This window comes from Pan paniscus, chromosome X, assembly GCF_029289425.2.
Source record: "Pan paniscus chromosome X, NHGRI_mPanPan1-v2.0_pri, whole genome shotgun sequence".
NCBI classification, from domain to species: Eukaryota; Metazoa; Chordata; class Mammalia; order Primates; family Hominidae; genus Pan; species Pan paniscus.
In genome coordinates this window covers 48586088-48612423 of record NC_073272.2, presented here as the reverse complement: position 1 = coordinate 48612423, position 26336 = coordinate 48586088, and the positions used below count along the sequence as shown (strand labels likewise).

Below are 26336 nucleotides of genomic sequence, written 5' to 3'. Positions count from 1 at the left end.
AATGCTGCCTACAACATGAGCTTGGTGGCAAATTCTTCCCTAGGCAAGCCTCCAGGTGAGAACACATCCCATTTTCCACAGTGATTTCAGCCTTGAAAGATCCTGAACAAAGAATCTAGTCACATCATGCCCAGATTACTGACCCACAGAAACTGAGATATAAGTGTGTGCTGCTTTAAGACACGAATTTTGTGATAATTTGTAATGTAGCAATACATAACTAATATATTCTCTGTTCCTTTACAGCTAAGGAAGTCTACTCATAGTAGAAGTGAAGATATACAAAGTCATTTTATCATTTAATTATCACAGAGGAAAGTCTGTAGGATCCACTAAACCATTATCAAGTCCAAGAGGAACGCTGGCACTTTGCTGCCCTTTGTGGAAAAGATGACCAGCCTGATAGGGATTGACCTATTCTTTCTGGGCCAGCAGTGATCCAAAGGCTGTAAGGACCCATCACAGCTTCACAGACCATGACCCATATGATCTTTAATGTAGTCCATCTACAACCTACTCACCTATCCCTTTCTGTACTATCTCTCCTCACCTGCTAACTTAGCTTTTCCCAATCATAGGCCAGGAGATCTCTAGGTCCTTCCCAGTTCCCCTAGTCTGGCTCTCTTTGGCTTCCTGGTTAGGGGAGGAATATTCTAAAGCCAGGCACTACGTGTCATCACAGTGTGAAGATGATTGAAATCACAAAATGAAATCACAGTGTGAAGATTATTGTTCTCCTAAAGGAGATAGAAAATGAAATCTTTCTTGGAAAACAAATAAGTTCATCAGAAAACAAGCCTACCCACTGACACATTCTTTATTCTTCACATCTTCAGATTCTGGGTATTGTTGGTATATAGTTAGGAGGCAGCCATTTATATTTTTAAAAGTTGTCTTAGTTTATTTAGTATTGCTATAAAGGAATACCTGAGGCTAAGTATTTATAAAGAAAAGAGGTTTATTTAGCTTATGGTTCTGCTGGCTGGAAGGTTCAAGACTGGGCAGCTGGTAAGGGCCTCAGGCTGCTTCTACTCATGGTGGAAGGCAAAGGAGAGCTAGCATATGTGATCACATGGCCAGAGACGAAGCAAGAGAGAATGGGAGGAGGTGCCAGACTCTTTGTAACAACCAGCTCTGAAGGGAACTAACGGAGTGAAAAACTCACTTACCCCCCTGCTCTGGGAGGGCATTAATCTATTTATGAGGGATATATTCCCATGATCCAAACATCTCCCATTAGGCCTGCACCTCCAACATTGGGATATAATTTCAACATGAGGTTTTGGGAGACAAGCATCCAAACTATAGCTTAAGTCTAAAAATTGAGAATACGATCTCACCTCAGCAGGTTTCTTGTGTTCATTTGGAATTTTTGACTTGATCCTATACATTGAGCCAGAAGTAAAGGAAGTGGAAGGACCTGTAAAAGATAATTAGAAAAAAATACTGAGACACATTACCTACTAATATAACTAAATGTCATAAAACTAAATGTCATCCAAGAGAATATGAAAAATATGATGGAGAAACCAGAGAGCTCACACCACTGAAGAAAACAGTCAAACTGCACTGAAGAGTGCCTCATAATGGAGTTTAGTGACATTTATAGATGATCTCCTACAGTGCAAAAGCTTCAACAATGCTAAGGATGAGATTATCTGATTTGGTATAATCACACCTCATAATGTTCTGCAATAACACAATTCATATTCCACTTGAAGAAAAAGTATCTCCAAAAACAACTGGAAAAACTACAATTGTGGAGCAAGTAATCTGTGTATCCTTCAGCACTTCCCCAAAGGCTATTGCTAATAAGGTTACTGCCTTTTACAAATGATGATTGACTCAGTCAAACACTTAGTACCTAAGCTACAATTAGAATCAGGGCCTACAATTTATGCTCTTGTACTTTTCTTCTTTCTAGAGAAGCTCTGTTAAAGCATTACTAGATCTGGCTTTTGTTATTTAGGTAAATGAAAAGTGAAAAGTTATATGCCACACACAATCAATTCTTCTAATTTATCTATCTCTAATGAAATTTAAATAAGAAAATGGTGCCCTGAATTTTCCTTCTCAGAAACATTTTTCAACCATTGAAAAAAGCATGAAATGGCTTATCCTCAAATGAAAGGAAAAATCCTCAAGGGATATAGATAGAAAGGTTACCAGCTGCCAGCCGGTTCTACTCACTCTCGTCTGAACTGTCACTGCTGCTGACAGGCCTATGGCGTTTCATCCTGGAGCATCCTGGGAAAAAGAAAAACACTGAATAAAACAGTTCACACACACCCATCCCAGAGGGCAGTCAACACTGTCCCACGGATCCCAGAAATAGCAGCAAGCAAATCATACAAACTGAATGATTTTTGTCAAGAATATTCTCAAATGACTTAGAATAATGACAGAAGAGTACTACCAGATCTTTCAATACAAAGCATGTCAAAGACTAAGAAAGGCCACATTAGCCTTAGGAGGAAGCCCAAGCCACAGATGAGTGGTACAGCACTAACTGGAGCCTCAGATGTGGCCACATGGCCACTGTCCACCAAAACAAAGGGTGGGGCAGCCATGGGGCCATAACCAGCCAGTGATCCCCAATAAGAGACGAACAGGAAAGAAAAAATCAGTCATGAGGGCAGGGCCATCAAGAGCCAAGGTTGAAAAGCATGAGACATAGTTGGCTGAAGAAAGAACAAGTGAGGCACATCCACCTTTAAGAACACGACCACACTGATTTTCTGCCTGCCCTTTATCCCTCTCTCACTCTCTTCCTGTCCCCATATCCCAAATAAGTAGCCTAAAGTCATAATTATATATACACTACAAGGAATGTTAAACAAAGCTCCTATATTGTGAAGGGTAAATAAAAATGCTTTGGACTAAAACTTCCAACGGTTCAAGTGTACTTCCCTGAGTATGGCCAATGACAGATGAAGCATCACCCTTCTGGGAACACACTAGCACTGGAGTGTAAGAAAAAAGGAAGACACAGTTAAGCACTTTAAGTCACAAATGAAGTGCTGAAAATGTAAACTTGAAAAGACAGCAATACAGTCAGTGACTGACATTCTTTTATGTGCCACAACATACAACATGCTACCAGGGGCTATCATGATTCCATAATGAATAAAGGTCAGGGCTACTGCCTTCAAGCTATTTACAATCTACTGAGGAGGTAGAAATCCAAATACAAGGCCACTCTGAGCAATTAAGAATAGCAGCAACAAAATTTTACATTAAAAAGCTTACAGAGTTCCACTTCTGGCATAACAGTGTGAGCAGCTCCATGGACGACCCTCTTCCCAGCGAAATTGGTGAAAGTTATTTCAATTAAAAAAAAACCAACCATTTAAAGTCTCTGGAAATGGTTTTAAGGGCATACAGCAAATGAAGAAGTACTTATTCGAGAAAATCTACTAAAATTCATAAAGTAAAGTCAAAGTCTGCAGTATTTGGATCTAGAACCACTTCCTCCATCTTCCCTCCCAGCAAAGATCTCATGCCAGAGTACTGTAGCAAGAACACAGGGTTCCTTCTACCCCAGCTCCAAGCTCCTTTCTTCCTGGGAAGAACAGGATGTCGGCATCTCTTATCCTGTTCCCAGCTACTTTTGCTGAGGCTACGTTCCAGGAGAATGTGGCTGAGAGGTGGGGGCTCCCTTCTTCCACCTAGCCCCCAACTCATGGGATGGAGGCTATGCCTTGGGTGTTGTGCCACCAAGAATACCAGAGCCTTGATTGCTCTGGCGTTACCTTGTGGGGTGGGGGTTCTATACCAGAAGAGGCAAACCTGGGAGACCTGGGGCTGACACTCAGAGGGAAGCTCACCATTTATCTCCATCTGCTGCGCCAGAGCTGTGGCTCAAAGATTTTTCCCAGGGAGAGAGGCAGGGCATAGAATAGGGGGCTTCAATTCTCCTGCAATGAAACTGACTTCATTTGCAACTGAGTGTACAGCAGTTCAAGCCTAGGCTGCCTAATATGCCAGAGAGAACCAGAGAAAGAGACAGCAGGGAAAGAGCCTCTTGCGGTCAGAAGAAATCTCAAACGCAGATCTCAGGAACTATCTTCAAAGGAGCCCTAATTTGATTGGATCAGTTTGTGGAGCAATTTATATTCCAGGACATGATTAAAACAACAGAGCAGCTGGGAATGGTGGCAGGCGCCTGTAATCTCAGCTACTCGGAAGGCTGAGTCAGGAGAACTGCTTGAACCCGGGAGGTGGAGGTTGCAGTGAGCTGAGATCGCGCCACTGCACTCCAGCCTGGGCGACAAGAGTGAAACTCCATCTCAAAAAAACAAAAACAAAACAAGAGCAACCAGTCAACAATTAGTAGACCATAACAGCATGGTGTGGTCAAGTAAAGAGACAGCCAAGGAGAGCCTCACCAAAACCACTGTCATCCCAGGGTGACTGTGGGCATATACAAGCTTGTACCCCCGAAGAGCAACATTAGAGGCTTCATACTGCAGGGTGAGAATGGGGGTTGAGGAAATAGACTTCAATAAAATAATCCAGGCAGTTACTAAAGCAGTAAACAAGCAAATAATAATAAAGAACCCTGGTGGAGGGGTAGTACCCACAATTGTTACAATATATTATCCAAAATGCCCAGTTTCCAACAAAAACTTAAGAGATATGCAAAGAAACAGGAAAGTATGACCCATACAACCACATGTCAGATTTAACAGGCAAAACCTTCAAATTAGCCATATAAATATGTTCGAAGAACTAAAGAAAACCATGATTAAAGAAGTAAAGGAAGGTATGATGACAATATTTTACAAAACAGAGACTATCAATAAAGAAATAGGAAGTATAAAAAATAACCAAATAGAAATTCTGGTGATGAAAGCACAATTGAAATGAAAAATTCACTGAAGGGCCTCAATAGTAGATTGAACAAGCAGAAAAAAGAATTAATGAACTTGAAGTAGGTCAACAGTGATTAGGCAAGTTGAAGAACAGATGGAAAAAAGAAGAATAAACAGCCTCAGAGAAATGTAGAACATCATTAAGTTCATCAACATATACATAATGGGAGTACCAAAAGGAAAAGTGAATGAGAAAGGAGCAGAAAAAATATTAGAAAAACTCCCCAAATTTACTGAAAAACATTAATTTACATATTCAGAAAACTCAAAGAACTCCAAGTAGGATAAATGCAAAGAGATCCAGAAAGAGATTCCTCATAGTAAAATTACTGAAAGCCAAAGACAAGGAGAAAATCTTGAAAGCAGCCCGGGAAAAAAAAACAACTCATCACTTACAAGAGAACTCCAATAAAATTAACAGCTAACTTCTCAGAAACAAAATTAGAAGACAGTGTGAAAACATATTGTGTCCTTTGGTGATTGGTTGCACATATCTGTGAATATATTAAAATAACTGAATTGTATACTTTAAGTGGGTAAGCTGCATGGTATACAAATTATATCTCAAAGCTGTCATTTAAAAAACTAATAAAATTAGTACAAGAATCAGAACCATTAACTAAGGTTCTGTTTGTCCTACAGTCAAAGTCAATTGAATATTTTTAAAAAAGAGCCTCCCATCACATAAATTTTGGGGGCTACATTTGGCTCTCTGGTGCAAAATTTCATTCAAATCTCTTCTGAAACGCAAACAAAACCAACAGTAACAACAAGACACTTCCTATTAAAAAGTAGTAGTGGGGAATTTAAAGTCACAATGAATGTAGAAATTTAAGCAGAAATAAAAGTAATACATTTTCTAACTATTCCCCACTGAATGCACAGATCTACTTAGAGTAGCACTTCATTTATCTGATATCATGGGGATGTTGCATATATAAAAATTGTTCAGATACACAGTATACCCAAATGTATAAAATCCTATTTTAACAGAAGCTTTTCTAAAACACCTATTAGTTTTCTAATGTTACAGTAACAAATTATCACAAACTCAGTGGCTTAAAACTACATAAATTTACTATCTTATAGTTTAGTGGGTCAGGATTTTGACACAGGTCTCACAGAGCTAAAATCAAGATGTCATCAGGACTGCGTTCCTTTCTAGAGGCTACAGGGGAGAACTCATTTCCTTGCCTATTACAGCTTTTAGAGGACACTCTTACTCCCTTGATCTCGGCTGTCTTCTTCCATCTTCAAGGCAAACAACACTGCATCTCTCTGATCCTGTTTCTGTCATCGCATCTCATTCTCTGACCCTTCTGTTCTGCTTCCCTCTTCCACTTTTAAGAACCCATGTAATTACATTGGACCCACCCAGATAATCCAGGATAATGTCCCTATTTTATAGTCAGCTAAATAGCAATCTTAACATATTCATAGGTTGCAGAGATTAGGACACGGACATCTCTGCCTACCACAACCTAATATACAAAATGTAACTCAAAATGGATCACAGACTTAAATAAAAAATGTAAAATTATAAAATATTTACAAAAAGCATAAGAGAAAGTCTTCAGGATCTAGGGCTAAGCAAAGAGTTCTCAGACTTGATACCTAAAGCATGACTGGCAAAGAAAAATGTGTTTTCATCAAAATTAAAGACTTTTGCTCTCAGAAGCATATCCAGGGCAACTTGAATCTATGCTGCTGGGTTGTGGTCTTCAAACTTGGCCCAAATAAACTATCTACTTATATTTTTTAAAAAACTTCTGCTCTGAGAAAGCCCCTGTTAACAAGACGCAAAAGCAAGCAGAATGGGACAGAATATTTACACATATTACACACACGTGTAATATCAAATGCTGGAGAAGATGTGAAGAAACTATCACTCATACATTGCTGGTGGGAATGTAAAAAGGAATAGCTATTCTAGAAAATATTTTGATCATTTCTTAGAAATATTATACATGTAATATTTATTATAAAACACATATCTGACAATGAACTTATATTACAGAATGCATAAGGAACTCTAAAAAGTCAACAGTAAGGAAACAAATGACCTAATTAAAAATCAAGAGATGGGCCGGGCATGGTGGCTCGCACCTGTAATCCCAGCACTTTGGGAGGCTAAGGCGGACGGATCATTTGAGGTCAGGAGTTCGAGACCAGCCTGGCCAACATGGTGAAACCCCGTCTGTACTAAAAATACAAAAATTAGCTGGGTGTGGTGGCATGCACCTGTAATCCCAGCTACTCGGGAGGCTGAGGCATGAGAATTGCTTGAACCTGGGAGGCGGAGGTTGCAGTGAGCCTAGATTGCATCACTGTACTCCAGCCTGGGTGACAGCGAGACTCTGTCTCAAAAAAAAAAAAAAAAAACAGCAGACATTTTATCAAAGAGGAACGCAAATGGCATTTAAGCCCGTGAAAAGACATTTAGTATCACCAACCATTAGGGAAATACCAATTAAAACCACAAGATATTATTACATACTTATTATTACAATAGCTGAAATAAAGAAATAGTGAAAATATCAAATCATGGAGAAAGTGTAGAGAAACTATATCACTCGTACATTGCTTGTGGGAATGTAAAATAGTATAGCTATTCTAGAAAATATTTCGGTCATTTCTTTAAAAATTAAATATGCAACTATGACTCAGCAATTGCACTCCTGGGCATTTATCCCACAGAAATGAAAGTTTATGTTCCCACTGAATATACTGAATATAACCTCCATATGGATGACTCATGATGGGATCAAGGGCAACAAATGTCATAGAAAAAACATTTTTATTCTCTAAAAATCTCAGTGAAGACAGCCAACTGACCATGGACCCTCTCTCCTCACCTCCCTGAGAGTTTCAGAAGACCTAAGACTTCTTGTGAGATGGATACTCCTCTCATCTGAAGTTCTGGGTATGTGTACTTTGGATAAAACAGTTTCTCCATTTTCTATAATATTCTGTTCTTTAAGTAAAAGAGTTATCAAACTGTTCTTGACAGAGGGAGATTTTAAAGAATAGGCAAAATTTGGCATTTTTAAAACAATTACAGTAACAACTATTTTTTATTATAGATGGAAACAAAAAATCTTGTATTATCAGTAAAAAGCCTAGGAAACAGATTATCTAATACGAGTTACACCAGTCCTGGGAAATAAGAAAATGAGTCATCAATGACTTCTAGAAAAGAAAACAAAGCAAATTAATTTTTGGGTATGGGCTGTTTAAAGTCCAGTGATTTGTCTGTCCATTTCTGTGACATACTGCTGTTTTAATTATTGTAGGAAAATGACAGAAAACAATAAATATCAGCAGAATAACTCAATGATGGTAAATCTTTATATCTCTATTTATTATTTCTAAGCACAACAACAGTCCTACACATAGCAGCAGCAGCCATTTTACAGATGAGGAAATTGGGGCTCAGAAGCATTAAAGCGACATGCTTAGAGCAACATGGCCACCAGGGGGCAGTCAGGTACATTGACAATGAGCACTCCAAGTTGATCCAGAAGCCAGAGGACAGGCTGGAGGGATGACAGCAAGAATGGTGCCCCTTCTAAGCCCAATCTCCTCAGCATGGCTTGCGAGGCCCAGTTGTGGCTCCCAGTCTCTCAGGCCTCATCAACTGCTGTTCCCCCCACCCCACTCCAATTGTTTGGCATATACTATGCCCCATGTGATTCCGGGAACACGTTCGTCTTGTTTCATACTTGCTTGCCAGCCTTTGCACAGGGCTCTTCCTTCTACCTACAATTCCTCCCCATGTTTTCCTTGACCAGCCCATTTTCCCCAACCCTGGTTCTATTCATTCATTGGATGTCCTCGATGAAGCTTCCCAGATGTCCCTCCCCCACAATTATTCACTCCTTTGCTTTCTATCCAAGTACATGCAAAGAAGCACCTCACTTGCACCATCAATATTCTTTACATCAAGCTTGTCCAACCCGCAGCCTGCATGTGGCACAGGACAGCTGTGAATGCCACCAAACACACATTCATAAACTTTCTTTAAACATTGAGATTTTTTTTTGTGATTCTTTAAAGCTCATCAGCTATCGTTAGGTGTTAGTGCATTTTATGTGTGACCCAAGAGAATTCTTCCAATGTGGCCTAGGGCAGCCAAAAGATTGGACACTGCTGCTTTACATGGTCAGCCCTGTTGTCACTAGACCACAAGCATCTTGAAAGCAGGGACTGTGTCACATTCATTTTTTACCCCTAGCTCTTAGCACAGTATCCTGCACAAAATAAACAGGCAAAGGAATAACACACTGTGCTGCCCCCACCCAATCCTGTTTACCTAGCTAGCATACTGTACCCATTTTCCAGCTACTTCTTGTTGGCTGCTAATGGCTCACAATGGCCCCTCTCTTCCCAAGAACTGGGGATTACACTCTTCCAGTCTCCCTCCCAGAGGCAGCCTGCAGTCAATAATTGTTCTGCCATCACCTCAAACAGGCTATGGCTAGATTTTCTTAAGACCCTAACTGGCTGCTCCTTCCTTACCCGGTTACCCTCTTCCCCTTACAGGTTTCTCCTGAGAACACTCCTCAATAAATCATGTACATTTGAATACTGTCTCAGGTTCTGCTTCTAGGCACCCCTACTTAACATGTGAATCCTTATTAAGTGGTAATTTTAAGAATGTACTACTTAATTTAAGGTAAGTCCTAGAGATCTTTTGTACAGCAGAGTGCTATAGTTAACAATACTATATTGTATACCTAAAAGTTTGCTAACAGGATAGGCCTTTATATTGTGTTCTTACCACGACAGAAGAAGAGAGCAAAGGGAAACTTTCGGGGGTGATAGATAGGTTTATGGCATAGATTGTGATGATAGTTTACAGGTATATACTTATCTCCAAACTCATTTAGTAGCTGTTGTTGTTTTTGAGACAGAGTCTCACTCCGTCACCCAGGCTAGAGTGCAGTGGTGCAATCTCAGCTCACTGCAACCTCTGCCTCCCGGATTCAGGCGATTCTCATGCCTCAGCCCCTGAGTAGCTGGAATTACAGGCATGCTCTGCCACACCTGGCTAGTTTTTGTATTTTTAGTAGAGACGGGGTTTCACCATGCTGGCCAGGCTGGTCTCCAACTCCTGACCTCAAGTGATTCACCCACCTTGGCCTCCCAAAGTGCTGGGATTGCAGGCGTGAGCCACCACACCCAGCCAAACTCATCTAGTTGTATATATTAACTATGTACAGCTTTTTGTATGTCAAAAAAAATTTTTTAAGAAAGAAAAGCCCCATAGAAGGACTAGCCCTCTTTAGTTGACCAGGCAGATCTCAAAGTCACAGCAGCCCAGGGGCTGAGCATGATGCTTGATGACACCTGAAAGCATACGTCAATTGTTTTCTGTGATGTCCCTGTCATGAATATTCATTTAAGAACTAGAAGGGAAAGAGGCCCAATAAGGTCTGTGATTGTCAAAGTAACTTCTTGGGAAGAAAAGAGGAATAAGGAACATAAAACAAAACAAGCAAATACATTTATTTGTACCATGAAAAAAATTACCTTAGAATAAAATGTTTTGTTAAGCAAAACCATAAATCAGTATAGTGTAATCCTGGAGTAACTGTGATATATCTCGATGTCTTACACTTGGTTATATTATTCAGCTGTTTATTTTCTAGTCCTCAGATCAGAGCACAGACTTTATAAAGGCATTCTTTTCTTCCTTACCTTCATTTTGGCAGAAACAAAATGTACACTAGACCTCACCTTGCACCACTGGGAACAGTAATTTGATGGCAGTTTTCAGATCTTATTCCTACTATCATCTCAAGTACAATGATTAACAGCACAGTGGTTTAACAGTGACTGCAAACCAGGCAAAATACAAATGTCTGGAGTAAATGTCTTCCTTGAGTAAAATACCCTTTTAAAGGAGGACTGTCTGGAAGTCAACCCAACTGGGATTATTTGGGACTGGAACCTAAGCCTGTGGTTTGGTGGCTACTTGACTCCCCATTAATATTCCCACGGAAGAACATGCAGGCCAAGGAAAGGAAAAGTGATTAGCTCAAACATAGCCCTTTCCTTTCCTACTATATACCCATGAGACATACTTTTGAAATGCATGGTCAGTGCAAGGGGCCCCTATTCACTGCCCTCTGCAGGGCCATGTAGCAGTTTAAAAAATAATGCTCTACTTTAAACATATTCACACCGTTTGACCTAGGAATTCTATTTCTAACATTCGTCCTTGAAAATTAATACAGGCTGGGCACGGTGGTTCACGCCTATAATCCCAGAACTTTGGAAGGTCGAGGTGGGCAGATCACTTGAGGCCAGGATCAGATCACTTCAAGACCAGCCTGGCCAACATGGTGAAACCGCGTCTCTACTAAAAATACAAAAATTAGCTGGGTGTGGTGGCAGGTGCCTGTAATCCCAGCCACTCAGGAGGCTGAGGCATGAGAATCGCTTGAACCTGGGAGGCGGAGGTTGCAGTGAGCTGAGATCATGCCACTGCACACCAGCCTGGGTGACAGAGCGAGACTCTGTCCCAAAAAAAAAAAAAAAAAAAGAAAAAGAAAAAGAAAAAAGAAAGAAAAATAATTTGAAACACGGAAAATGATTTATGAACCAAAATGTCCATTAAAACTTTATAATAAAAATAAAACCGACCTATCACACAAAAGAGGAATAATTAAGGTACATTAATATTATGGTATTTCATCCAGTCATTTAAACATGGTATACAGGGAAACATTTATGCTAATATGTTTTAAAATGTATAAAAATTGGTTTTACAGTGAAATTACTATACATGCATGAAATAAAATATATAGAAAGTAAAAACCATAAACCAATTTACTAACATTAGTTGCACTGAAGTGACAGATTTCTGGTTGATAAAAACATTCTTTCTGAATTTTTCCATTCCCCACAGTTTTAGAGTAAACATATAGGACGTTTACAACCGGAAAAAATACTTTTCTAAGATTTCAAGATATCTATTCCCATGTCACTCCCAAATGATTCAGCTGACTTGAAACATTGAAACTATAAAAGTGGCCATCGCTGTCATTCAAGATGGACATTAACCAGAGCTGAAAGAAATCCAGAAAAGTGCAATATAATCAATTAAACAGAGACATCTCTGTGTCATAAAGACAGTCACACAGACTTTGCATTTTGGAAAAGCCAAAGATCTAAGCAGTGATTCTTAACTGAAGACAATTTTGCCCCCCCCAGGGGACATTTGGCAATATCTGGAGACATTTATCGGTTATCACAATAATTGATGTTACTGGCATCTAGGGGTAGAGGTCAGGAGGGATGCCGTTAAACATCCTACAAGGCACAGAAATAGTCCCTTACAATGTGCAGACTTATCTGGCTCAAAATGTCAACAGTGCCAAGGCTGAGAAATCTTGCTCTAAAGGGATGAAACAGAAATCAATGAGCCATTAAGAAGAGTGTAGAAATGATCAGCTTGATTTTATTCACCCAATTATAGAATTAAATAACAAAGGGGTATTCCCTGAAACCTAAAGGCAATTTTATCAAAAGGAAAACAGGACTTTCGGCCATGCTTAGGGAACTAACTTAGAGAACTCGTCAGTTCAAGAAGTGAAACAAAATGAAAATGTAAACAAGTTCAAGAAGGACTGAGATAAAAATCAGAATAAATCTGTGATGGTATTTGGAAGTAATCCTTAAGGAAAGAAACATCTGAAAGTCTAGCTCCCTTAGGCTTTCAGGAAAATATTCAGAGCCATTATCAGAGACAGACATTTCAGTTAAGCCACTGGTCAGACCAGAGCAGCATGTTTCTTATATCCCGAAGGGTGAATTCCTGCCCATGTGGTCAAAGAACCTCCCAAACTTTTTTTTTTTTGAGACAGAGTCTCACTCTGTCGCCCAAGCTGGAGTACAGTGGCGCGATCTTGGCTCACTGCAACCTCCGCCTCCCAGGTTCAAGCAATTCTCCTGTCTCAGCCTCCAGAGGACTGGGACTACAGGCATGCGCCACCACACCCAGCTAATTTTTTTGTATTTTTAGTAGAGACGGGGTTTCACCACATTGGTCAGGCTGGTCTCGAACTCCTGACCTCAAATGATCCGCCCGCCTCGGCCTCCCAAAGTGCTGGGATTACAGGCATGAGCTACTGCACCCGGCCCAAACTATTTCTTTGTTTTGTTTTGTTTTCTGAGATGGAGTTTCGCTCTTGTTGCCCAGGCTGGAGTGCAATAGCGCAATCTTGGCTCACTGCAACCTCCGCCTCCCTGGTTCAAGCGATTGTCCTGCCTCAGCCTCCCTAGTAGCTGGGATTGCAGGCATGCACCACCATACCTGGTTAATTTTGTATTTTTAGTAGAGATGGGGTTTTGTCATGTTGGTCAGGCTGGTCTCGAACTCCTGACCTCAGGTGATCCACCCACTTCGGCCTCCCAAAGTGCTGGGATTACAGGCATAAGCCACCACGCCCGGCCAACTATTTCTTAAATAGAAGTCATGAATGCTATAAATGTGTTTCTTGAGCTGATTATCCTCTGCTTTGGGGCAAACAATCCTAACCTTCTCTATAGAGAGACAGTTTAAGTGCCTGTGCTTTAATTCAGAATTCACCCCTCTCTACAAAACAATTCTATCCCTGCTTCAATGTCATGGAAACAAAACTCTATCCTTCAAATCTGTTCATCTTGTGTATCTTTCATTTCTACCACTTCTCAGTAGTCCAGTAATTAAAGCCATAAACATCTATCTAGAGATTGAATAAACAAAAAATAAGAAGAGAACATATTCTACATATGTCACTGCTTCTCCTCACCCCTAACAAATCTTTGAAAGAGATAGCAGAAGTTGGGATAATGAACTTTTCTAAATGAAGACTTTATCTCAGCATTTCAAAGCTTATTTTTTAAAATTAAGATATACCATATGACTCATGAATCTTGTGACCAGATGAGGAGTCTGGAGGTCAACTCTTTTCCAAAGCCCTCAAAAAACATCCAAGGAAAAATAAAGGAAGAACATACAAATTTACCTAGGCAGATTCCTGCCACGGACAAGTATTTCTTTGTCAACCACAATTATCTCTGTCACCAGGAACCAGGCTTACCCTCTTTAATATAAAGACTTGTTAGCAAATTATTTGGGAATTTCAAACTCTGTGAGTAGAAATCACCTTGCATGAGAAGGCCAGGTTGGGAAGTGTGTCTAAACCAGGGGTCACCCAACTTTTTCTGTAAAGGACCAGATAGGAAATATTTTTGGCTTTGAGGGCCACATGGTCTCTGTCACAACTACTCAAATCTGCCATTGTAGCATGAAGGCAGCCATAGACAGTACATAAACAAATGAACACAACTCTCTTCGGAATAAAACTTTATTCCAGCCAGGCGCGGTGGCTCACGCCTATAATCCTAGCACTTTGGGACACTGAGGCAGTGGATCACCTGAGATCAGGGGTTTGAGACCAGCCTGGCCAACATGGTGAAATCCCCTCTCTACTAAAAATACAAAAATTAGCCAGGCATGGTGGCACATGCCTGTAATCCCAGCTGCTCGGGAGGCTGAGGCACAAGAAATGCTTTAACCTGGGAGGCGGAGATTGCAGTGAGCCGAGATCGTGCCACTGCACTCCAGCCTGGGCGACAGAGTGAGACTGTCTCAAAAAAGAAAAAAACAGAAAGACTACAAGTTCTCCAAACACTTGGAAACTAAACATCACACTTCTCTCAATACAGTGACTTGAATGCCTGAATGTAGATGAAAATACAGCATATCAAAACTTGTGGCCGGGTGCAGTGGCTCACGCTTGTAATCCCAGCATTTTGGGAGGCCGAGGCAGACAGATAACCTGAGGTCAGGAGTTCGAGATCAGCCTGGACAACACGGCAAAACCACATCTCTACTTAAAATACAAAAATTAGCCAGGCGTGGTGGTGAATGCCTATAATCCCAGCTATTCAGGAAGCTGAGGCATGAGAATTGCTTGAACCCAGGAGGTGGAGGTCGCAGTGAGCCAAGATCATGCACTGCACTCCAGCCTGGGCAACAGAGTGAGACTCTGTCTCAAAAAAGAAAAAAAAACTTTATTATACTATTTGAATTTCATGTAATTTTCATGTGTTATGAAATATTATTCTTCCTTTCATTATTTTTCAATCATTTAAAAATGTAAAAACCATTCTGTATGCTGGTAGGCCATATCAAAATAAGTGACAAGCTAGATTTAGCTCACAGGCTGATTTGTTAACCTCCGGTCTAAACTAAAAAAAATGTTTACTGAAAGAAAGAATATTGAAAAGTTGAAGAATACAATTGAATTATCACTCTCCTAACACTCCCCACCCCAATCCCTAATTTCTCAGCTCACTGTTTGGCTGCTATAGACCTCACTGGGTGGTCAACTCTATAATGTTATCTTGACAGATTTTAATGGTGCTAGCCCTTTCTAAATTAAAATCTGCTTTATGTCTTTTTTTTTTTTTTTTTTTTTTAGACGGAGTCTCGCTCTGTCGCCCAGGCTGGAGTGCAGTAGCGCAATCTCAGCTCACTGCAAGCTCCGCCTCCCAGGTTCACGCCATTCTCCTGCCTCAGCCTCCCAAGTAGCTGGGACTACAGGCGCCTGCCACCACGCCCGGCTAATTTTTTGTATTTTTTAGTAGAGACAGGGTTTCACCATGTTAGCCAGGATGGTCTCGATCTCCTGACCTCGTGATCTGCCCGCCTCAGCCTTCCAAAGTGCTGGGATTACAGGCGTGAGCCACCGTGCCCGGCCTGCTTTATGTCTTTTGAAGAAAAGGCCCCCAGTTCCAATAACTTTTTAAAAATTTGCAGTATATTTTCTTAATTTATGTACATATATTCAAAAATTTCAGCTGGGCACGGGGGCTTACGCCTGTAATCCCAGCACGTTGGGAGGCCGAGGCAGGCGGATCACTTGAGGTCAGGAGTTTCAGACCAGCCTGGCCAACATGGTGAAACCCCGTCTCTACTAAAAATACAAAAATTAGCTGGGCATGGTGGCAGGCGCCTGTAATCCCACTTACTCGGGAGGCTGAGGCTGGAGAATTGCTTGAACCCAGGAGGCAGAGGTTGCAGTGAGCCGAGATCGCGCCATTGCACTCCAGCCTGGGCAACAATAGTGAAACTCCGTTTCAAAAAAAAAAAAAAAAAATTTCAACTACCCAGATAAGTCAACTTGGTATCTTAAGAATAAAAAGATATATACATGTACAAAACAAGTCCCTTTAAGATAAAATACCATTTGCAGATAAGACCTCTTAAGAGTAAAGTAAATCAATAAGAGATGCTTTTACTATGAAATACACAATTCTTTCTCCAGATAGAAACTCAAACGATTTAAAAAAACGATTTCCCATTGTTTTATCTGCTGCTGTGAGTTGTTTCCACACTGAAATTTTTACCCACATGTACCCATTATACATTTACAATAACGTTCATGTGATTTAAAGTAATCATCCCAATTTATTAGAAGGAAAAACAACCTTTATCCCAGGTTTTCGTAACAACGTAACATGCCTTATATGTGAGGCATGTAAACCTCACATATAAGGTTAAACACACAGAAATGACCCCAAACTTACTGAGCAAGTTCAAATCCACTGCACAACAACTTTTAATACTGTGCTAACAGAGGGCAGGCACTGTACTGGCCACCAGAAAGAGGACAGACAAGGAAAAAACTGAGAAACCAAGTCCTTTGGCTCCCACAGAGCCAGGGTCACAGGACCAGGTGCACCAAACACTGTGGCTTGGGTGATCACAGCCTAAAACTGTTAACCAATGATGTGTGACAAACCAATTAGAGGGGGGTTTGAGTTAATCCCAAGATCAATCAAATAGGGTATGGGTGTGACATGAAGGAGGGTTACTGTTAAACCCTCACCTCTGGTCAGATCAATGCCCATGGCAAAGGAGCAGTCAGACATGGAAGTTAACATACAAGTCAGTACTGACTTTGAAGGCAACAAAAAATGAGGGAAAATGAAATGGCAACAAATTTCCCTGGGGAGAAATCAAAGGGTCTGGCAGATAAATGCCAATACATGTTAAATCCCAAAAAAATGTATTTGGCCTCCCCAGCAGAGGTTCTCAACCCCCATTACACATGGGAATCATATGGAGAACTTACAAAAATCCCAATGTCCAAATTGCACCCATTACCAATTAAGTCAGAATCTCTCTTTTGGAAGAACCAGTTTTTAGATGGATTTTTTCTGTTTTTCTGTTTTTGATTACATTGACTTTTGTTCTTTTATTATTTCCTTCCTTCACTTACTTTGGGTTTATCTTGCTCTTCTTTTTCTAGTTAAAGTGGGAGCTTAGATTATTCATTTGAGGCCTTTCATCTTTTCCTCATATAAGCATTCAGTGCTCTAAATTTCCTTCTTAGCACTCATTTAAATTACGCCCCACAAGTTTTTCTTTTTGAGATGGAGTTTCGCTCTTGTCACCCAGGCTGGAGTGCAGTGGAGCGATCTTGGCTCACTGCAACCTCTGCCTCCCGGGTTCGAGCAATTCTTGTGCCTCAGCCTCCTGAGTAGCTGGGTGCCTGCCACCACACCCACCTAATTTTTGTATTTTAAGTAGAGACAGGGTTTCGCCATGTTGGCCAGGCTGGTCTTGAACTCCTGACCTCAGGTGATCTGTCCGCCTTGGCCTCCCAAAGTGCTGGGATTACAGGCATGAGCCACTGCGCCCTGCCACGAGTTTTGATATGCTATATTTTCATCTACATTCAGGCATTCAAGCCACTGTACTGATGAGAAGTGTGACGCTTAGTTTCCAAGTGTTTGGAGAACTTCTTGTAGTCTTTCTGTTTTGTTTTGTTTTTTTCCTTTTTTGAGACAGAGTCTCACTCTGTTGCCCAGGCTGGAGTGCAGTGGCACGATCTCGGCTCACTGCAACCTCCGCCTCCTGGGTTAAAGCAATTCTCGTGCCTCAGCCTCCTGAGCAGCTGGGATTACAGGCATGTGCCACCACACCCGGCTGATTTTTGTATTTTTAGTAGAGAGGGGATTTCACCATGTTGGCCAGGCTGGTCTCGAACTCCTGACCTCAAGTGATCTGTCCGCCTTGGCCTCCCAAAGTGCTAGGATTAGAGGCGTGAGCCACCACACCCAGCCGTCTTTCTGTTTTTGATTTCTACTTTGATTCTATTATGGTCTGAGAATATACTCTATATGATTTCACTTCTTTTCCATTTGTTGAGGTTTGTTTTATGACCTGGGATGTAGTCAACCTTGGTGAATGTTGCTTGTGCACTTGAAAAGTAAGTATATTATGCTGTTGTTGGGTGAAGCATTCTATAAATGTCAATTAAATCTGGTTGACTGGTGGTGTTATTTCTTCTATATCTTTGCTGATTTTCTGTCTACTGGTTCTATCAATTACTGAAAGAGGGGTATTAACATTCTCAAGCATAATTGTGGGTTTGGGTTTGTCTATTTCTCGATTCAGGTCTGTTGGGTTTTGCTTTGTGTTCTTTGAAGCTCTGTTATGTGGTGCATACACATTTAAAATTGCTATGCCTTCTTGGTGGATCGACCCTTTGTATCATTCTTTTAGTCCCTGGTAATTTTCTTTGCTGTGATATCTAATTATCTGATATTAGCATAGCCACTCCAGTTTTCTTTTGATTGGTGTTTGCATGATATTTTTTTCCATCCATTTACTTTTTATTTTGAGATACGGTCTTGCTCTGTCACACAGGCTGGAGTGCAGTGGCACAATCGTAGCTCACCATAACCTCCAATTCCTGGGCTCAAGCAATCCTCCTGCCTCGGCCTCCCAGGTAGCTAGGACTACAGGTGTGCACTACTGTGCCTGGTTAATTTTCCATTTACCTTTAAACTCACTGTATCATTACTTGGAATTGGAATAGACTGAAATGTGTCTACTCCATCCTGTCTGGAATGGGAAATTTGCTCTCTGCACTATTTTTGCAACTCTTGTCTGAATTTATTATCTCAAAATCTCTTAACTCAAAATAAAAAATTAACTCAAAATTTAAAAATTAACTATTAAAAAAGCAAGTATATGATAAAAAGAGCAGTTTATTAATGTTCCTACATATCTGGAAAGTATTAATTTGAGAAAGAGAAAGAATCAACCTATCATTTTGTGAGATTTTCCCTTACTGTACTCTTCCAGAGTGAGGAAACAAACAGGCTAAGAAACGGGTAAAACTTACAAGCCTGGGGATAATTGGGAGGCTGACCCCCTATCTGTGGGCCCAGAAGAAAGCAAGTCACTTTGTAACAAGGAAGTATATCTATTTTTCCTCAAAAGATAAATATTCACCACACCTGGTATTCCTGGTTTTGCTTTGGGAGCGGGGAGCTGTTTTCTCAGTCCTTGCATTTTCTAGTCTCCCTGCCTGGATTTTAGTCATTTCACTACTTATTAGCATTCTGAAAGGTTAACAGAATTTAAAATGTGTAACTCGAGAAGAAATAAAAGGCTAATCAGTTAGTTACAACACTTGTTAGTTCTGTAAAAGCAATGATGAGTGAGAAAGCTGGAAAGTACTGACTAAAATATGGCTTTCTGAGAATTAGTTGAGTTCAGTCATTTTTGCTGTTCATGCTCCAGTACCCGCCCCAGGAAGCCAGATTTGGAAACAGATAGTACCTGAGTCATTTGAGACAAAACAACAAGTTACCCCTGAATTGTTTTAAATGTTAACGAAAGAGATCACTAAAAGATCTAAGTCATGGATGGAACCTAATTACCTCCCCTTGGCCCTAGAAAACCAAAAACATCCAGATAGGAATATGAAACACAGAAGAAAGCAGGTTTTTCCTTTCTATTCATTTCTCCTATTATCTTAGCCCTATTTTAATTATTCTGAGTTAACGCCATTTTACAAAAATGGACAGATAAAAAATTAAACTCAAAATTTTGAAACGAAGACTCTTTGTTGCTGTGTGTGGAAAGTGACCATCTTGTCAAAAAAAATACCTGTGAGCCTACAGCATGATTGATTGTTCAATGTGATGAAACTTTCCTGGACCCTAAGCCTCAATATTTTGTTATCTGAAAATCTGCAGTTTAATTTCATCCTTCAAGATCAAAGGCAAATAAATTAACTTGGTCTAGTGATTCCACAAATCTCTAGAGAGCTGCCAGGCAAGGCAGATCCACAGAATAACTCATTAACTTATAATGCTTAAAGCAACTTTGGGAAAACTGTTAGGAATTGAACACAGGCTAAAACTCCCGAAGGCACTCACCAATGTATCTTTCTACACAGTTGACCAGAAAACAGCTAAGCTCTGCTTGACTACTCCAGTGACCAGGAGCTCACTATCTAACAAGCAATTTATTCTAATGTCTAGACAGCTCTAAACATATGGATGATTTTCGATGAACAGAAAAAATCTGCCTTTTAACTTCCAAATTCTGCCTTTATACTGGATTTCTTTCTGTTAACAGGTTCCAATCTCTCTACCTTTATTCCCAAACCATCTCTTGACCCTACTTCATTTTTCTCTAGCTAATATCCACTTTCTTTCTTTCTTTGCCTTCTCTTGCAAACTCCTCAAAAAGTAGTTTACAGTCTGTAACTCCTTCCTTACTCTCAATCTCTCCTTAATTGCTTCTATCTCACCAGAATTCTTGGAAAAGTGTGCATACTTCCCAACCCTCATCTTTAAGTATCTGTATGCTGCATTTGACACGCTGATCACTCTGGCCTTCTTGAAACTACTCCTTTGGCTTCCAGAAGCTTTTTTCAAGTTCCCTGTGTTGCTAACACTTTTTTTCTTCCTCTAACTATCTTGTAGGTGATGGTGGTTCCCTGAAGTGCCCTACCCACATGCTTATGGCTCCCAAAACAAGGTCCTCTGGTCCAGAGCTGGAGATAGAAAGGAAAGGCGAAAGAGACAGGAAGGTAGGAGGGAAAAGCAAAGCAAAGAAGGAAGGAAGAAAGAATAGGAAAGATACATCAACAAAAAGAAAAAAGTCCTGACAACCAGATACATCAACCTGGAAGACGATCAACACTGAGGAAACTATGTTCTGTTTTCCACTAGTTCTTCCTACCGTCTAACTGGTCTCAGTTGGCACCTTCCTCTATGCCATCACAAAATCTAGAAAAATCTCTGAACTCTTTCCTATATCTTACCCTGGAACATCCAATCAATTATTAAGCCCTGTCAGTTAACCTCTAAAATAATCTTCCAAATCAATGTTCCTTTCCCATCTCAGCTGTCATTTTCTTAGTTTAGGACCTATCTATTTCCTCAAACCTAGAATGCAAGAGCAGTTTCCTAACTGGCTTTAAAAGTCCTAATCTTGTTGTCCCCAAATTTACCCTCCACCCAACTGCCAGAGACCTATCTAAAACACAAATTGGATCATGTGCCTCCACGGTCAAGAGATTTCAATGGCTGTCCTTTGCTCCTAGGATCTTTATTAAGGTCCTCATCAAGGCCAACACAGCCCTCCACAATCAAGCCATGTCTACTTCTGCAGCTTTATCCCTCACCACATTCTGCCCCAGTTTTATGCTCAAACAACGCTGAACCTCTGCAGTTCCTACCTCTAGGCTTTATACCATCCCTTCTCCCAGGAGGACCCTCTTCTTGCTTCCTCACTTTTAAAACATATAAACTAATTCTTATAAGGCTCAGCAAACAGGAGCCTTATCCTTATAAGGCACAGCAAATCTCTTCTAGGATGCCTCCCCTACTATGACTCACCCACACTTTGACAATCAACAGCAGTATGCTCTCAGAGTGGCCTGTGTATACTACCATCACTAACTTAAAGTATTTTTAACCACTAATATTATCAAATCTCCGAGAATGAGTTCCTACCAGGTATGGACTGGACTTTAAAAATTTTGTAATGGATGTTATTCTTCCTTTATCTCTTTGAAAATCTCCCAGATTTAGACAGTGAGCCAATAATACATTTGTCCCTGGTCCTAAGTCTCTCTCTGCTCTCCTGCCTGCCACTCTGAACAGAAGCAACATCTTTTTACTGTCTCTGTTCATGGGCAATCTCTGACTTCACAGTCAGGGATCATTTCCTCCATTCACTGAATGTTTTAATCCCATTATCTACAGAAATACAATTCCCAGCCATCTCTACCTTTTTCTGGACCTGAGAGTCCAGAATGTCCATAACTATAGGCCTGTAACTAATAATCCTCACTTATTGTCTGATCTGTTTCTGGTCCAGAGATTTATACTTTCTTGACCGCAGATATGTCTAATTTTTTACTTTATTATCACTTTTAAAGAAAGGAGATATGAGTTTAAAGTATGAAATCAGAGCCATCTTGATGAGAAGCCCTCAAGTTTAAATTTTATGACTATTACACAACCTTTTAGATCGGGGTCAGCAAACTACAGCCCATGGGCCAAATCTAGCATACTGCTTATTTTTAGTATGGCCTGGAGGCTAAGAATGGTTTTTACATTTTTAAATGGTTGAAAACAATTTAAAAAATATTTTGTGACATATAAAAATTATGTGAAATTCATATTTCAGTGTCCATAAACTTTTATTGGAACACACCCATGACCATTCACTTATGCTGTTCCAGTTACTGACTGTTGTGCAACAAACAACTGCAAAATTTAGTGGCATAAAACCACCACCACTTTATCACTTCATGAATTTTGTGGGTCAGGAATTCAGATAGGCACAGCAGTGATGACTTTTTTCTACTCCACAATGTATGGGACCTTAGTTGGGAAGATTCAAACAGCTGGATCATCTGGAGACGTCTTCACTCATCTGGCATCTTTGACTGGGATGGCTGGGCTTAGCAGAGACTACCTCCAGAGTGCCTACCTAAGGCCTCTCTGGCATAGGTGGCTTCTCAATAGTCAAACTTCTTACATGGCAGCTCAGGAGTCCTAGTATGAGTGTTCCAATGAACAAGGCAGATTGCCTTTTATGATTTAGCCTCAGAAGTCTCATACTCTATTGTATTGAAGTAGTCACAAGCTCACCCAGATTTAAGTGGAAGGAGGCACAGATCCCACCTCCCGAGGAGAAGAGAATAAAAAAATTTGCAGCTGTGTTTTAAACCTTCATTTATGGGTTTCACATCATTTTATTGCAAGGATCCAGGATTAATGACTGATTTAAAATGTGATACACATCCAGGTCTCAGAGCATCCAAGCTTCAAAACAATTTAGCTTCACAAGAGGACCATCATCAGGGTCATGACATGTGAACAATTTTAATACTTTCCTATTTGCTTCTGGTCAGTCTTTAATTCCAAACACATAGAACACATGCGTTTTTAAGTGTTATAGGAGTAGACTGGTGCCTTAAAAAAGAGTAATTTGTATCTGTGTGATAGATAGCAAAAATGGCCCCAATTCTTTATCCATGCCCTTTCCTTATGGATGCTCCTTGAATCTGGACTGGCTTTGTGGCTTGCTTAGGGCAATCGAGTACAGTATGAGGTGATGGTGTGCCAGTTCAGAGCCTAGGCCTCAAGAGGCCTTGCTGCTTCTATTCACTCTTAGAAACCTGACCAACTACCATGAGAACAAGTCTGGGCTAGCCTGCTGCAGGATGAGAGATGCATAGCTCTGTGCTCCTACCTCCTACCACTGCCCCAGTTGACAGCCGTTGGACTTCAAAAGCAGAGCTCCCTGCTGACCTGTAGTTGACCATAGGCATAAGGGGAGACCAGCTGAGAACAGCAGAACTGCTCAGCTGAACCCAGCCCAAATGACTGACCCATAGAATGAACTAAGTAATTACTATTTTAAGCCACTAATTTTTGAAGTGGTCGTTATATAGCAATAGTTAACTGACAGAATTTGAAACACAGCTTTTAATGATTAACTGTAGAGTGGAAATTTCATCACAAACCTCAGTCGTACTACACTAAATCACTTTGGGTACTAATTTTCCAAAGTAGGCATTACTGCTGGGATCCACAGAGGAAGGCACTGTAGCTAATGCCAAGATCACAGATGGGTCAAGCACTTGACCCAAAAGAAGTACATAACAGCAGCCATACGAGTAGCAAATGTCACTCTATCTGGAAGTTTCTAATCCTGTCTGATGCCAAGGCAGCCATAAGGTACCTCCCCTGTCCAGAGATAAGCGTGGCACCTGCAACCAGTGGTTAACTATTTAACTGGAATGTCAGAGTAACACATCAGAGCACCCCTATAATCCCAGCACTTTGGGAGGCCGAGGCGGGTGGACCACAAGGTCAGGAGTTCGAGACCAGCCTGGCCAACATGGTGAAACTCCGTCTCTACTAACAATACAAAAATTAGCTGGGCGTGGCGGCAGGCACGCATAATCCCAGCTACTTGGGAGGCTTAGGCAGGAGAATCGTTTGAACCTGGGAGGCAGAGGTTGCAGTGAGCGGAGACTGAGCCAGTGCACTTCAGCCTGGGAGACAGGGCAAGACTCTTTCTCCAAAAAAAAAAAAAAAATTAGTTTATATTAGGTTGAACCATATGAAACTGCCATTGTTGCAAGTCAAAATGTTTGCATATCAGCAATTTCATAGGGTTCAATCTAATACTGCAGGATTTGGCTCATGAACAAAAATAAGCAAAAAATAAAAGCTTCCTTCCTTTGCTTCTCTTAGTCTCCAAAGCCCTCACATATTCTAGAGAAGTTTAATTCCTATGAACTTTTAAGGACATATATTAAGAAATACATAAAGCCTCGCTTATAAATACATTTTTTTTCTCAATTCAAAACACCTAGTTTCCTTTAGGAGTTGTATTCCACTTACCAGACTTAAGGTAATTGGCCTGTGGGTCCCCAGTGGAGTATTAGGTCTCTCTACCTACATCTCAAATTTCTAGATCAGATCTGAGCACCCTCTTTTCATGTGCCATTTGTACACGGCGAACCAGGATTCCAGAATGTTGTTTAACACAAGAGGAGGTTGTTGACAAAAAAGTATTCTGATTATTACTATCAGTGTGTGCTTGGTGTCAGTGGGGGGAGGATATATTTGATTTTATTCTAGTTTCTGCTTTTTCTGCCCCAGAGTTGCAACCAGATGGCTAGACTATCATCTCTGGGTCTCTTGTCAGTCAGAGCAGGAGAAGCCTAAGAGGCAGGATTCCTACCCCTGCATATGTGACTAGAGTGGTGAGGCAGTTTTCCTCCATCTTCCTGGGCAGCCACAACAAGACCCTGTGAGGAGGCGCAGGTGCTTCGAATAACTGGCACTCTCCCAGGCCACAGCCAAAGCCACATGCTCAGAACAGAGGCTCAATTTTAATCCTTCTGAGACACCATTTCAGGGATTGGCCAATATACAAACATGTAATCAATGTAATGCTTTTGTGTGCTCGTGTGGGTCTTGAGCTTGTGAATTTTTTGCATTAACGGTTTTAGAATTTTCTGCCTAGAAATTTTTAGAATTACCCAAGTATAAACGCAGTCTTTTTTATGGTAAATGTTATTTCATGAGAAACACTGCATACATAATTTCAGCTTCAATGGTCAGAAGATCCTGTGCTTTCAAGCTTACTGTTAGAAATGCAAAACAGGGACACCAAAACTCCATCATCCCACCTCAGTTCCCTCAGTACAGGATGTTTCCCTCCTTCAAAGGTTTTTTATAAGATCTTTCGTCCAGTGTGTTTTACATAACCAGCTTTCTCTATTTCCCAAAGAAAATTATTGCACAGTCTAATTAAGTTTTCCCTTAGGAAACACCACTCCTGACACACAAAGGAAGACAAAACAATGGTGGCAGACTGTGGAAACAGAAATATTTCATTTTTACCAGCTGAAAAACTATAAAAATTAAAACTACCCCTAAGCTATTAATATGCAACGATTTGAAATATCAATAATTCACAGGAGACTGGTAAAAAGTCCTTTGTTCATTTACTGTTTTTATCAAGTTCTGAATTCAGAACCCCACATAACTACTTTGACAACTGATAGCATCACAACCACCTAAAAACAAGTTCAGAGCGTTCCGTTGTAGACAGTATAAATGATGCTAGTTTTTGCATGATCTGTCTCAGAAGTACAGCCAAGGAGGAACTAAGTCTCACATGTTCACTCTCACAGGGCCCATCAAAGAACTCAATAAAGATCTGATGAAGGAACTTAGGCTGGAATTTGGAAAATCTGGATAACACCAAATTTCTAGTCCATTATCATATTATTTTTATTATAATGGCTTTGTAGTAAGTTTTAATTTGATAAAGCAAACTCCCCTCACAAATTTTCCTGCTTCTGGGGCATTTATTCTTTCCAAAATGCAAACCTGATTATGATACTTGGTGTAAAACCCTTCTGTTGCTTCCCAGTGCTCACAGACTCCCTTTTAGGCCCCTGCAGAACTGCGGTTTAGTAGAGTGGAGAGTGCGAGTTTAGGGTGAAATCTGACTGCTCAACAGGAGAGTCACTGCCACCATCAGAGAACCTCTCTCTCTGCCCTGGTTCCTTACCAGGCTCACTCTCTCCTTTAAATATGCATTGAACAAATAATGGTTTT

General features: G+C 40.6%; 1 protein-coding gene across 2 annotated transcripts in view; it reads right to left on the bottom strand.

Annotated features, from left to right (window-relative positions):
• Positions 1 to 26336, bottom strand: part of JADE3 (jade family PHD finger 3) — a 149223-nt gene that overhangs the window by 74373 nt on the left and 48514 nt on the right. For both annotated transcript variants that reach the window (XM_034950655.3, XM_034950654.4), the window contains exons 2-3: positions 2191 to 2247; positions 1341 to 1420 (exon numbers count right to left, since the gene is read on the bottom strand). In XM_034950655.3, coding sequence (XP_034806546.1) covers positions 1341 to 1420; positions 2191 to 2236 — 126 coding nt within the window. In that variant the 5' untranslated portion in view covers positions 2237 to 2247. The remainder of the gene's footprint in view (positions 1 to 1340; positions 1421 to 2190; positions 2248 to 26336) is intronic.